The following is a 15610-nucleotide window of genomic DNA, read 5'->3' on the forward strand; positions in this document are numbered from 1 at the left end:
TGAATTGGTTGTAGTATGTATGTTTTTCATAGTCAAAAAAAAATCCCCAGATACGAAGGGAATAAAACCCTATAAAATTTTCTCAAAAAAATATAGAAATCAAGACCCTACTTTAGCCAATTGGTTTAAATCACCAAATACAAGATTAACTTGTCTGACAGCAAGGATAGCAAGATAGAAACATTTATGGTCATGGCATGGCAAATAGCCTATATAGAAGATACTGTCAGTACAGAAACTATAGAAGGAATATATAGATGCAAATAAACAAATAGAACACAAGCAAGTAGTCTCCCAGAGAGCTTAAAGTTTGGTATTGTTTTGTATTAAATAAGGAAAAAATTGTATGCCAGCCAGCTTATTTGGCACAGAATAAATAAATGAAAACTTCATGGGTTTGGTGAAAACTCAGGGAACAACTAAATAAATTCTCTCTATATAATCCTGCTCATTGTGGGAAAGAACACAAAGCTAGTGTGCACAGAAACGCTAGAGGAAAAGAAAGAACTAGCAGTGAAAGTTAGAAGTCTAACTTTATTTGATGCTAAAAACTTCTAACAGAGATTGCAGAACAGCAAATGAAGGCTGTAGCCTTAAAAGCATTTCCAAAGATTTGGATTTTTTTCCCCATTTTGTACCCAGCAAAACTACAAGGAATCAAGACACAAAGAAATAGGTGATATTCTTGCAACATGTTCTATTCACAACTTCCTGACAGAGATTAAGCTTTCAGGACCTTTTTTTTTTGCACTACAATCATGAAAGGTTCTGGAGGACTCACTAACAAGTCTGCACTCTTTCCATTCAGTGATCATATTGCTAACTCACCTTCCTTCTGTGGGCGCACTGACTGCCTTTTTAATGAACAACCTCATTAATTATTAAGAAGAGAAATGTATTAAATCTCATGGTGTCTTTGGTCTAATAGGTACAACAGCTAAAAGCAGTAAAAAAGTCATTTCCTCTGACAGGCTAAAAGAAACAGCAATAAAACACAAGTAAAGGCAGGAAGTAATGAGAAGAGGGTATTTATATTATATAATTTCTTTTAAGAGAAGAACAGCAATTTCAATGCATAGAAAAGCAAATCCAATCGAGACTTTTGACAGGAATGGTAAGAAAATGGATAGAAAGAAAAAAAATCACAAACATCTAGCATAATTACAGGAAGTGAATTGAACGTTTAGGATCTTAAAGAATTGATCTTTGTGAAGAAAAATTATTTATGGTACCAGGAGTAAAACTGCAACACATGCTTACAGTACATCCACCACTCCACACTACGTGTCCACACACACGTTCTTGTTCCACTCACAAAACAGTTTACGTTCCTTTGGCATGGAGAGACTACACAAATAAATAGGACTAAAGACCAGGCAGTGAATATTCACTCCATGAAGCGGTGAGAATACGATGTGACAGTAAGAAAGCGGGGCAAGAAAATCAAATCTATGTGGATGAACCGATTCCAGTGAGGCACTGGAAGAAGTTATCCAGAGAAGTCGTGGTTGCCCCATCCCTGGAGGTGTTCAAGACCAGGCTGGATGGAGCTTGGAGCAACCGGATCCAGTGGGAGATGTCCCTGCCCATGGCACGGGGTGGAACTGGATGGGCTTTAAAGTCCCTTCTAAATCAAATCATTCTATCATTCTATGATTCAAGAAATCAAAAGAATAGTCCAGAATAATTACTGGCATTATATTTCCAATTAATGACCCGAAAAGAAGAATGCCCACCACAAGAAGGTTTAGGGCAGATATTTCCATAGTACCTTCAGAAAGAATATATCAAAGCTGTGGGCTTTGATTATTTTTACCACACTGAAGTACGCACACCTAGGTCCACATGAAAATTTAGTCCAGAAGTTATTTATTTCATTTATATTTAGTCTTTAAAGATGCTGATATGCACACTAGACAGAATGCATGGAAAGCAGTTCTTTTTTAAAGGTGAACTGTATCCCAAATAATAAAACCTTACCTTGCCAGCTATCATTGCACACACACAGCTTCTCGCCCGTCAAATCACAGTACCCGTGATCTGGACTGCCGCAGTTGGCTTTACAATACGGAATATCACAGGCTTCTCCTTTCCAATACTTGTCACATTCACAATATACGCGGCTTGGTACGGACACACTGGTTGTACACTTCCCATGTTCTGAGCAGTTATTTGGACAAGAATTAATTCTGAAAAAAAAATACGTAAAATAAGAGAAATGACAAGCCAAGAGTTGATAATTATCTAATAGCATTCCAATAATATTTGTTAGATAAAGTATGCTTTTCCTCCTGAACAGTTTCTATGTACTCATAAAATAGAAGGTTAATTACGATTTTAGAGGTAAGTGAGCTGAAAAGGTGTTCATCCATGCTTCTATACAAAGTCTGTGCAGCAGTGAGGATCACAAACATATTGTACGTTAAGAAGCCTTGACTTTAAGCAGAGTGCCAGGCCCTGCCTGGACAAACTACCAGCTAATTTTTCCCGTGTTCCAATACAGGTGCTCTTTAATCAAACCCCTCAAGCCCTTGTTATCTCTAGAAACATCCACACTAGAAGCGATTGTGAGCAGTAACCCTTAAACTCTTCATTACAGGCACACAGTTAAACAGTGTTTCTGAGTGGCATTGGTCCACACTACAAAACAACATCAAACATTCAAGGAGAATAAAGTTGGAAGAACTAAGCAAGAAAAAAAACAGAAGATGGTCAATATCCTGCAACTACCAAAAAGCAGCTCTTCATGCATTGAATCATTAATAATAGGGCCACCTTAATTTTGCCTCCTTAACTCCAGTCAGAGATGTAAAAAAAGAGGAAAGATTAGCTTGGAAAAAGTCTGTGACTGCCATGGGATTTAGCATTTCTGTGATACACCCTCCTAAACACTGAGATCACAGGGAACTGAACTCTGCAAAATTATGCCAGCTGGTACAGGCAATTCCTTGGAGATGAGGAGGGACGGAGGACATGTGGATGTCCAAAAAGGATTTGAAACATTTTTGATGACTCACAGCAAAGGGTTGAGTTGAAACTCAATAAACTAACTACTACCCCCTAATGATAACACAGACTGCTCCCTGTAGATGTGAGTGCTGGATATCATCCACAGCCTTCCTTGCTTTTACCGAAGGAAGGAAGAAAGGACTGAAAACGTTAGTGAGGAATCATTGAAGGCTGGTCTTTGGCCAAATGTACCTGTGGTAGGACACTCAGGAGACATGTTCTCATTTTCTAAAGACTCGCACCTTAGAGGACTGATTCTGTTGCACCACCAAAAAAACAGAAAATTCCATGTCTGAGCTTTAAAAGTCCTGCAGGTTTTGTCTAGTGACACATATGGCATTAAAACCTCTGATGGCATTAACTATTGCATAGCATAGCTGTGAAGAAACCCTCCCCTTGACCTCACAGGGAGAGCGTTCTGCAGAAAGGTGAACAGTAATAAAGAGACCAGTTTAAAACTGGACATACTCTCACTCTTTAACTTCATTAAGGATTCAAAGAGAACGAGGAAAAGTAGATTGGAAGAGTTGGAAGCAGGCTGCCTGACTCCAAGGAACACAACATTTACTCAAGAGTTCTGGAGTAACTTTCGTTGTTTGCAACCAGCATGGCATTTTAGTCACAGATGCTCCTCCGTCTTCCCCAAAATAAAAGAATGCAAGTGGTTCATCAAGAGGAAGTCAAAGATGAAGTCAGATCTGCTTTGGGTTACTGAGCCAGGGAAGAAAGAGGTTAACAGAAGCAGAATGCAACAGATTCTAGTGGGACACGTCCCTGCCCATGGCAGGAGATTTGGAACTAGATGATCTTTAAGGTCCCTTCCAACCCAAACTATTCTATGATTCTAGACAAGGAACAGAAAAAAAAATAATAATGTAGCCATAAAGAGCCATTGTAGGCGTCTATTTTAGACTAAAAAGGGTAACTGTTGGTTCACTTAAAAAAGAATTGTTTTTAAAGTACTCATTGCAACAAAAGAAAGAGAACAGAGTACATAAAATTTCATGAGTTATAGATGTAATGGCATTTAAAACTGGCAGATTTTTCATTTATTTGAAATATTCCAAAATATAATGTAATGACATGTAGCACACACCACATTACCAAGCCATAAAAGAATGCAGAACACATACACTCATGTCTTAAGAATGCCATGTCATATTGCCATTTGCTCCCAAAACAAACAAAAGTGAAATAAAAGCTTCAGGGATAACTGAAAAATGTATGTAATTACAGTTGAGAAGTCTGCCAGGTGATTGCATTCTACTGATGTCAACTAAGTAAAAATAAAAATAGCCAACCTTCTAGACTGCCATTTCAAACGCAACACATTCAGTGAGGTTTCCCAAACCCTGACTGGCTATTGATTATCTGGTAAAAGGCAGGCAAACTGCTGCAAGTTACAGACACAATCTTTCCGTTGGCAATTTAACAAAGACCTCTGCCAAGAGTAAAGTTACAAGTCAGAAGAACCGAGGAGTTCTAAATTAATAAGGAATATGACAAAAATATTACGTGTATTTTCACATTTGAAGTGCAGTGCTGGCACCACCAAAAACTGGTATTTCAGAATCCGACAGAATTGAAAGAGAGGAATATCTTCAATCACGGGAAAACTATTATATGAAGAAACAGGTCCAAAAGGAACGAGCAATCCTCTTTTGAACTAAATCATCCAATAAAAAAAGAGATACCGCATCACATGGCACAAGCATGTCCCAAATGAGACAGAAGGGGCATTTGACAGCTGGTGCATATAAGAAGGAAAAGGCTGCATCTTTAAAGCCACTGACACAGAAAAGCAGAGGAGAAAAGCAAGCATATTTATATCAGATTTGGCTGCCATCAGAAAAAGCAAGCATATTTGTATCAGATTTCTCAGAGAAACCAGAAGACGAGCAGTCCAGGTAAGAACTACGAAAGCAGAATGTAGGCAATTCAGGGTAAAGTACCTGAAAGGTAGAGAAGAAATGGAATAAAAAACTTCAGGCTGGCACAGAACGAGAAATAGGACTTTGGTGAAAATGCCAAAAGCCATAAAAGTACATTCAGCAATAAAGATCAAGCAACAGATCTTCCCAGTTCAAGAGAAGGGAATTGACGTGACAGCAGGTATAATATCCCTCCAATTCCATATGACAACTCCACGTGTTGGATAAATACTGGAAGGGATACGTTCTAGTTCCATATGCTACAGCAAAAATACACTCTTGGAATGGCTGCGTGGCTTCACTCAAAACAATGTGCTTTAAAGAAAAAAAAAAAAAGAAAAGAAAACAAGATAAAAAAGTCCTTTAATGACAAGTCATTAAACCTCAGCTCTACGGTCTTAAGAGATATAATGCAGAGCATAACTCCAACGTCGTTAAAGTAAAAATCAACAGGTAAACACTTTCCTTGGGTTTGTCATTCTCCTAAAAGAAATGATAGGCTAATTAACAAAATAATTACTTATTAAAAATACTTACGAGTAGAAAATGTTAAATCCAGTTAGGTTATAAGCAGCATCACTAAAAAAGTGTAGCAATGCATAGCCAGATGTAGTAACTACTTCAGGAACTGTTTCATTTCCACGCACTTCAGGGACTATTAGACCACTAGAAAATTAAATGAGAATAATGCTTTTAGTCAGTAATGGGGGTGTGAGAGGGAGGAAAGAGGGAGTTGTTCTGGTTGTCAATTATATAGACAAGAAAACGCGTAAATCTCATTTTCAAAGTTCTTTTTTAAAAGACAAATCAAGTAAAATAGCATGCATATAGAACTTGTCCATATCTCTACAAGGTAAGGTAGAGTTTCCCATGAAAACAAAACAAAGAACCTCCTCTCACACAGTGATGCAAAAGTTCACATCAGATTGTTCTGATGGTGCATGAACTGCCAGTATCATTTTTAAAACTTATTTTAACTTCTGGGGGGAAAAAAAAAATCCTTCAGACAGGTGCTTAACATTCAGTGCTATTTAATAAATTAAAGCCTCTAATGTTATTTCACACACACACACACACACACCCCCATGCCCGCAAACTAAAAATGAACATACGTGACTACTTGGACTAAAAAGCTAATAAATACACTCACCTAAATACAGCTATTAAAGGTGCATATATTGAATCTCCATCATATACATACATATGGTCCCAACTACATTCTGTGGCAAAGTGATTAAATCTTAATCTTAGTATTGCATTTGGGCTGGAAAAGGAAAAAGAACATTGATGTAAAACAACATTTACCGAAGTATTGAGGTCTGAAGAGGAAGAGCTTACAAAAAAGAAGTGATCATGCCAGCGTAACTATTAAAACATTTTGTGTGCTAACTAAACATTGCAGAGTGTTAAATAACAACATTCAGGGCGAGAAGATTTATCACTTTATCTTGGAAAATTTTAAAAATAACATTTTCAGTCCACATCAAATAATCCCAAAAGTTAATAAGAGACCAGGATTTACCGGTATTCAGAACCACAAGTTTAGAGCACTTAAGATATCCCATTGCAATACAATAGCTTCACTTTACAAAGTTAGGACTATAAGGTTTAAAAAGTCTTTCAAGACAAAAATAACCTACCTACACATCTTCAATTCAGTATAGTACTAATTATTGAAAATAACAATCTTAAAACACCAATTTAAAATAGCAAGCAAGAGTAGTTTAAGATTTTTCTTTTCTTTCCCCTCTTTCCGCATCCAACACCCGGGAGATGGATTTCATGATGTTTTGGTAGAGATCTAGATGGGGACTGTACCATTTCTGAAATGGGAATTTTCCCAGATGACAACATTAGCAGACTCCTAAATACATTCCATGCTACATATCGATGAGACTCTTCAGTGAATTTTATTTCTCAACCCCCTACTAACAGGCTCGAACACAATTTGTCAGTTTGGAAAACATATGGGGTTTTACTTTGTAAGAGACCATTTGGAGAGAGCCCTTTGTTCATTTTTTAAGTTGAAGTGTTTTATACATATGTGACTTCCTCGTGTGATGACATTTTGCACCATGTTATTGGGTTGCGCTACTCTTCCACACACTGTGAAGCACATTTTTCCCCTCAGCTATTTTCTCTACTGCCTCCTGCAAAGAGGAGGAACCGAGTGAAGACCAACTTCAAAGCAGAGTTCGCATGCAGTCCTGAGGCATGTTTCCACTTTAATGCCGTGCAAAAATTCCCAAGGCAGCCTGGGTAAAAAGAGAAGCCTAGCTATGTCAGAGCTATAGCCTAGGCAACAAGATATTGAAATTTCTACTGAAATGATTTTGCAAACTACCTGCAACATTATTGCTGTTGTGTTCAAATTACTGTCTGCATATAAGCAGACTAAAGTCATAGCTGATACAGCATTACTGAATGCAGCAGCAGAGCAGACATCAAAGGCAGCTGAGATTACAACAATGTGGAAATACAGAAGGGGATAATTTCCTTCTAGAATCTTAGTAGAACTTGGATAGAGCAAAATTTTTCAGCAAAATCCTGACCCACAGCCTGATGGGGAAAAAGATCCCACTGAAACTTAACAAATCTGTGCATTTAACAGCCATTATTTCTGTGTGCACAACTGTTTATTCTGTGCTACATAAACTGAAAAAAAAATAGCAAAAGGCATGAGCCATTTCAACTGTATAAACTGAGGGCACAACATTATTTTAAAATTAAGTACATGACAGCACCGTAAAACAAAGGAAAATACGTCATAGAAGCACTAATTTAGGAGCAACATAGGCTGAATAATTATCATTAGGCTGGAAGCATCCTGTACTCAAAGCCATTCCTGATTTATCACTGATGTAAGTCAAGTAAGATAACGGGTTAAATAATAGGATTCTGTAACTGCATTTGGAATTTATGTAAAGGTATTCAAACGGACAATAAATTTATCACAGGGTTTTGAGAGCTTGCAGCACTGGCCAAATTCCAGTGTCAGCCTAACTTTTGCCAGCAAGTTGAATGGGAGGGGAATTTGGCCAACTCTGAGCAATCCTGAAAATCCTGCTTCAGCTTTTTATTTATTTTTCTTAGTCTTTCTAACACTTAAACAAAAACAAACAACAAAAAAAACCTAAACAACCAAAAAAAAACTCCAAACTCTATATTGCATCCAGATGCAGTTTCTACCTCAGTCGTTCTTCAGATCTCTAGCATATAAGGTATCAAACTATCAGAAGATTTAAGCTATAAAAATAAATACTTACTATCCTTCAATTAACCATGTACATTTAGTTTTATATTTATAATTTATTGGTCCATCTGTTAAATATCCAGAAGGTTCTGTTAACCTACAAGAGAAAAAAAACAGTGCTATAATAAACCAGAGACAACACGACAGAACACACATCATCAACATGCCAACAGATATTTTCTGGATGGAAGGAAAATTAAGGGTGGGGGAAAGAGTTAGATCCCTCTTCATATTTCTGCCCACCGTTCTTTCGCTCCTAAAAACCAGCATTCTGATTATTCTATATCATTGATTTGCCTTCTCCCCCTAGGCAATCACAAGATTTCTAATTTTTCTATTTCGGTAGCCAGCAAACACGCCACATAATTTAAATTAACCTTCACACAAAACGGATCCAGGCCAACGTAAAGGTTTTGTTTAAGAGTATTTTGATTTGCTTTGCTTCTTTCCCTTGCCACTGCCTTGCATCTTACTTCTGCAATTAGACTACAGCAGCAAAGGGAAAACCATTCCAGATCAAAAGAAATTAAGGCATAAATTATAAGCTTAAATAAGCATAACTGCCAGCCCGTCCACCTTTTACTGCTGGTCAGTGATGAGACACGGGAAAGAAGAAAATTGGACAACTCAGAAACTAAATAAAATGCATATGAATAGCTCTAAAAGGTCAGGCCAAAATCTCATCTGACATTCTTAGAGCAGGTATTGGATGAGATGATGAACAACAGTATCTTCCTCATATGCGCTATCCCTCTCAAAAAGTAATGATCTGTGTTGTTTCCCTCCCTTATCTCCCCGTCCCTTTTCCAACCTGAGAAATAAGCCTTGATCACTGCCTTTACCAAGTCTTTTCTATATGCCCATACCCCGAGACACACAGTTCAGCGTATTGTATTCAAAATGTAAGTGAACCATGAATCAGTAGAGTAGCAAAATAATGATTTCCACTTAGTTCTCTATTCCCATCTTGACATTTTATTTGCTCTTTCAACAACTATGTTGACATTTTAAACAAAACTAGCTGCTAAAACTTTTTCCGAGTGATGATAGATAGTTCAAGACTCATTACATATAGAAATATGTATTTTACATATACATTACATACAGAAATTCATTTAAAGTAGAAATAGAGCCTTTTTTATTCAGCTCATATATATTACCTCACATTAATTTATACAGAGTGATAAAACAGTAGATGAAATTCAATAATCTGTTAGCATAGAAGCTTTCAGAAAAGAGAAAGAGTAGCTTCAGCACACCGGTTCACGAGTTTACCCCCCTTTCCGCATTCTTTATGATTATGTTTGATACTCCAGGTCTCAACATATCTCTGGTGGCCTCACTCTACTGGGAAAACCGACCACCCTACCCTTCAAAATGTTACAGCAATGATAATGAATATAAATACACACTCAGAAATATTCATTTCTTTCACTAATAGCGTGGAGAGAGAATCATTAAGTATCACTGAATAAGAAGAAAAAGCGGTTTGGTTTTTCTGCTTTGTTTCAGGTTTTTTAATAAATCAATAGAATAGATCTAAGCCCAGAGGCAACGCTGAACAAATGGACCAAGTCACAGCTACATTTTCCCACTATGAGAACAGGAATTCAGTATCCCCTCTATCTTACTACCTTTGAAGCCATTTTGCACCAATTTTAAAAACATTCACCGCCACATCTACTGCAAATCATTGACATTTGAGCTCATGTCAAACACTAATTGCATACTTATTAACAGAGGTCTGTAATTCCAAACATAAAACTATAAACATGTCAAAGGAAATAAAAACAAGGGAGTAAGGAAAAAGAATTTATGAGATGAGGTCCATGCAAGCTTTTAGGTGTTTAAAAAGGTAGGGAATTGGGATTGATTAGTCTGGAGGAGGCTGAGGGGAGACTTCATCTGTCTGCAGCTCTTTGAAAAGAGGTTGTAGCAAAGTGGGTGCTGGTTTCATCTCCCAAGTAACAAATGATAGGATGAGAGGAAATGGCCTCAAGTTACACCAGGGAAGATTTAGATTGGATATTAGGAACAATTTCTTCACAGAAAGAGTGGTGAAGCACTGGCAGAGGCTGCCCAGGGAAGTGGTGGAGTCTCCATCCCTGGAGGGCTTCAAAAAGCAAGTAGATTTGGCACTTCGGGAGATGGTTTAGTAGGCACAGTGGTGTTGGGCTGACGGTTGGACCTGATGGTCTTAAGAGGTCTTTTCCAGCCTTAGTGGCTCTATGATTCTAGTTCTGGAATGGTTCTAGTGCTGGAATAGTTATAGTTTCTTCACTTATCCTGTAAGAACTAGCAGCAGTTTGCTAGGCATGCTGTAAGCCGCTCTGGTCCAATCACTGATGTTTTGAAGGAAGATCTTTACCCACACTTTCCTTTTGATGAAATGGGACAAAGCTCTCTAATAGAGGAGGCTGTCCAAATAATTGTAATTCAAAACAGTTTCAAGGCATAAAAGCAGCATCAATAACGTATTGTATGTTTCTGAATAAGAAGAAAAGCAAATAAACAGCTGGTAACATGAGCAATAGACTGGGAGGACAAAAGAAACCAAAACAAACCACCACCATAAAGTTCAGTCAGCTGACAGCTGAGCAAAAATTTCCCTAATAAAACTCGACACGTTGAATCATACAATCATAGAATCACCAGGCTGGAAAGGACCCACTGGACCATCGAGTCCAACCATTCCTAACACTCCCTTAAAGGTTGTTCCTACGCACTTCATCCACCCATTCCTTAAACACTTACAGGGAAGGCAAATTGACCCCCTCCCTGGGCAGCCTCTGCCAGTGCCCGATTACTCTTTCCGCGAAGAATTTTTTTCTGATATCCAACCTGAACCTCCCCTGGCGGAGCTTCAGGCCATTCCCCCTTGTCCTGTCCCCTGTCACTTGGGAGCAGAGCCCAGCTCCCTCCTCTCCACAACCTCCTTTCAGGTAGTTGTAGAGAGCAATAAGGTCTCCCCTCAGCCTCCTCTTCTCCAGGATAAACAACCACAGCTCTCTCAGCCGCTCCTCGTCAGACGTTCTCCAGCCCCTCACCAGCTTCGTTGCTCTTCTCTGGACACGTTCCAGAGCCTCAACATCCTTCTTGTGGTGAGGGGTCCAGAACTGAACACAGTACTCAAGGTGCAGTCTCACCAGTGCCGAGTACAGAGGGAGAATCACCTCCCTGGACCTGCTGGTCACACCATTTCTGATACGAAGCTGAGCTGCTCTGTAAGCTGCAGTACACCAGCTCCTCAAAAGCAGTGGTTCCTGGTCAGTGCAATACAAATGCCGCTGTAGCTCATAAACAAAGCAGTGAACGCTGAGACCCAGCTGGTAACTCCCAGTGCTCACTTGCTCCACAGCGGAGAAGCCACAGCCATGGGAAAGGCTCACCATGCTCCTGTGAAGCAGTGCCTGGCCACAGAAAACTGCTGCTTGAAGACTGAAAGAGACACATGCAGCTTAAGTTTACAGTACTTCTTTTTACTGAGAAATATCAACTTTACCTAAAGGTATACTTTCATGTTTATATGCACAAGAAATATTGTTTTTTCAGGGTTAATTGTGGCTTCTTTACACATTAAATACATCGTTCAGACAATGCTGAACATAGCATCAATTTATAACTTAGTGGTTGAAGTCACACATCACTGAGTTTAGATCCCTAGGAGAGCCTGACAGTCAAGCTGACTCCAGAAGCAGATCCCATGTTTAAGTGTGGGCGAGACTGAAGGCATCTTTTTTTTTTTTAAAAGAAAACCAAGGTAGTGATGCATCAAAATCCAATTAAAATAATTCTAGTTCTGTCATATGGTTTATACACAGATGTAAAGTCTCCTACAGCAAGCCACGCAATATTTTGCTGCCAGAAGTATGAAATACCCCAAGTATTCATTTGCAGTCACAACCATCACCACCTTAGTAGCTGCAAGTCACTTTCATTGCATTATACAAGAGTTCTTTTTCTTAGATCAGCCCTTTAGCATTAGTGAAGTGCAACCGACTTCCCTTTTCACCCAGGCTGATAATTTTTTGATAAATTGTTTTTTTACAGAAAAGTAGATGGCTTTTGAAGTAGCTACCGCACTCTGCTGGAAAAAAAGCAGAGAATAAATAAGAGCATGACATGACTTTGTAATCATGGTTCTGGAAACTTGTAAGATAAGGGGGTTGTTCTATTAAATATACATAGTAAGACACATGGGGTAGTACTTTAAAAGTTTCTTGAGTCATTCCAAGACCTTTTCTGTATCATTTTTTCTTTCCAAACATCCATAAATCCCATAAAAATTTTAACACATAGATAAGCAGCATTACTTCCACATAACACCTTATCAAACCAAAGTCAATCCCCTCGATTGTATAATACCGAGTATTTGTGGGCATAGTTTTGCTCTGTGACTCACAGTGATCCTGTCAAACAATCAAAATCCAGAGGAGCCAACATGACTAAACGCTCTTGAGTCAGAGAAGTGGAGTAGCCAGAACGATGCCCACACACCGCATCCCACTCCCTGCTCATTGCTGAGAAAGCTTCACGGATGCGGGGACAGGCAGAACAACTCGTGTGGCCTGCCTAGGCACAACAGGGCTATTGCATTTAGACTCTAGCTTTCTAAACAGAAAGCACAGGGGAGCAGTTGATGTTGTACACCATAATTTGAAGTTGCATGCCAGTTTTCGAAAACACAGCAATAGTTTTTTAGTTGGCAGGATTATAATTAAAACCTATAAAAAATTAGAGGTGCGTGCCAAGAGAACGTTTCCCTCCTCTGTATACTGTAAAACAGATCTACCAAACTACAGAAAGAAGTCAGGATGCTGCACAGCAGAGCTGAAGGCAATCAGAAGTGTCAGGGACAGATTCATCACCCACCGAGCTAATGAGTCAGTAACAGCTTACGTGAGAGATACAGGGCACTAGAAGTTGTCTCATCCAGCAGACAGACACGCACCAGAAACTCAAGGGCTAAAGGCTGAAGTCAACACACTGAAACATGCAACAACGGAATAGCTGTATTCTCTGGAATATTACCACGCTTAGAAAATAATGGTAAATACAAGTGGTTTAGAATTTAAAGTGATAACATTTACGTCTACCACTGCAGAGACTTTAAATCAAGACTGATGTGTTTCAAGAAAGGGAAAAGTATGTTTTAGTTCAATCAGAAATCATTGGTCCAGACTGAAGGAGAAGTCAGATGAAATGTATGGCCTGCGATACACAAGACAAAACAGGTTATTAAAATGGCCCTTCCTGGCTGTAACATTTATACATCCGGAAAAAACACAGTCCTGTCATTTCCTGTAAAAGATTAGTGTCGTCAGATCTTTCAGAAAAGGGCACTAACTTAAACCAGAGAAGTCATTGGGTATTTTCTGTCATCGACAGACCATGAACATCCATAAAAGTGCTGGTGGATGGACAGAGAGAGGTCTGATTTACAGTACGGGTACACGAAGAGAAACAAAGCATACGGCACATTCATAGTACACACTGTTAAATAAAAGAAGGGCTTATGAAGAGGTTCCCTTTATCTCTATATTACTTAGTATCACATTTCTATTCAGAATTTTATGAAATGTTGGATTAGTTTGCAATTCCTACTTCATATATACCTGAATCTAAGATACAGAATATATTTTGCCATATGGATTCATCGCAGTAACAGTATTTCTGTGCCAGTCAGGACTGCTCTCTTCAATGTTGTTCAATTTCACTCCATCACTTTTTCATCTCACGAAAATTTGATTTATTAAAAGAAAAAAAAAATATCAATAACTATGCCTCAAAGTTATAAGATCAAATCCTTCATAAATACAAGTAGGGGCAATCTTTCTGGCTTGACAGCTCATACCTAACCTTTACAGCAAGGAAAGAAGCTCTTCACGTATCCCAGATGTGATCAGCTGAAGAGGTTAAGAAAGAGGGGGGAAAAAATTGGAGCACCTTACAGAACAAACAAGAATTAGTGAGCACTATCAGAAAGAAATACAGGAGAGATCAAGGCCATTTCTCACATCAAAATTTTAAGTGACAGACTAAGAAGAGATTTTAATATTTTTTTCAAAGGAATATCTGGAAAACAACATGTTCCAAAAAGCTACAAAGCCAGATTTTTACTTGCCAGGCATAAGGCATTGATTGACACCTGACAGAAATCCTAAGAATTTACATTTGATTTTCCTGCATGTTTAGATTTATTGTAGAACTTTGCTGTAGATTTTTTTGTGCCCTCAATGTATATTAAAACGGAATAAACTGAATATACTGTAACTCTAATTTTTCTTCAATGACTAATCAAGAGAAATAAATATTGAATACATTAAGAAAATATTTGTATATGCCAATCACACTCCTATACTTGTTACACGCTGCTTTGCATTGGTAGAGGAATGTATATGTAGAAACAGCAAGGACGCTCACAATAACTCTTCACATGCCAACTAACTCAAGGCAGGCTCTTAAACAGGCTCCACTTTATCCATTGACAAAGTGACCATTTCTTTTGGAAAATGTCCCTGCTGCTTAATTCAGTTCCTCCCTCTAACCAAAACCAGGCTCCAAAAAAATCAAAAAATCCCAGAAAAGTAAAATGAAGACTACAATATAACATTTTTTCCTCGTAAGAATATATATTCTATATTGCAAGAAGCTTAATCCTTCTATGTGGCACAAATCCATGATGTTTAGGTTTTGAAGAATTCGTTTTTAGACAAGCTAGCAGGCAAATAATCTTTGATTAGTGCAAAACCTTAATTTAAGGTTTAACTCCAACAGGTGTTTTGTTCCCTCATTTACAGTTTCTGAAAAGAAATTTTAGTATAGGACATTAGTACTATAGTAAAGACTATAATACATTTTTGTAGTAGTCCCAAAAACTACTGAAGTAATAGTCATTAGAAGCAGACGTTCCTTTCAAAGCACAAACTTTCATGGCATCTTACTTAAGCAATGAAATTTCATTTACAAAAATGATTCCAAAAAATCTGTTTGTTCCTTAGGCTGCATAATACTATAGAAATGCATAGAACGGAGACCATGACTGAGAGACTTAAAAGGGGACCAATAAAACAGCTAGGAATAAGCAAATAGGTAATTGTCTTCCTCTGTCTGCTGACCTTTTGCAAACATCTACCTTCAGGCTGATGTTCTCTAAATTAAGCAATTTAATCTACGATTCCTTATGCATCATTTTCTAGACTTCCCTCCTCTAGAACTTCTCAAGTTCATCTGCATCTCAAAGTGGTCCCCACTACTCCAGCAGTAGTCTGACCAGCACAGCAACCACAGAAGAAAAGCTATTTAACAACCTTAATGTCACCAGTTCTCCCGAATATAAGTAGCAGAACAACTGCCTCTATGCACGCTGATTTGTATACAACCTGTAATTCCCTGTGACTGCTAACTTCCTTCACAG

General features: G+C 38.3%; 1 protein-coding gene across 4 annotated transcripts in view; it reads right to left on the reverse strand.

Annotated features, from left to right (window-relative positions):
* Positions 1 to 15610, reverse strand: part of ATRNL1 (attractin like 1) — a 511034-nt gene that overhangs the window by 460516 nt on the left and 34908 nt on the right. For all 4 annotated transcript variants that reach the window (XM_054070985.1, XM_009570598.2, XM_054070987.1 and 1 more), the window contains exons 2-5: positions 8207 to 8290; positions 6091 to 6204; positions 5478 to 5606; positions 1981 to 2189 (exon numbers count right to left, since the gene is read on the reverse strand). In XM_054070985.1, coding sequence (XP_053926960.1) covers positions 1981 to 2189; positions 5478 to 5606; positions 6091 to 6204; positions 8207 to 8290 — 536 coding nt within the window. The remainder of the gene's footprint in view (positions 1 to 1980; positions 2190 to 5477; positions 5607 to 6090; positions 6205 to 8206; positions 8291 to 15610) is intronic.

The sequence above is a fragment of the Cuculus canorus genome, chromosome 7, assembly GCF_017976375.1.
Source record: "Cuculus canorus isolate bCucCan1 chromosome 7, bCucCan1.pri, whole genome shotgun sequence".
NCBI lineage: Eukaryota > Metazoa > Chordata > Aves > Cuculiformes > Cuculidae > Cuculus > Cuculus canorus.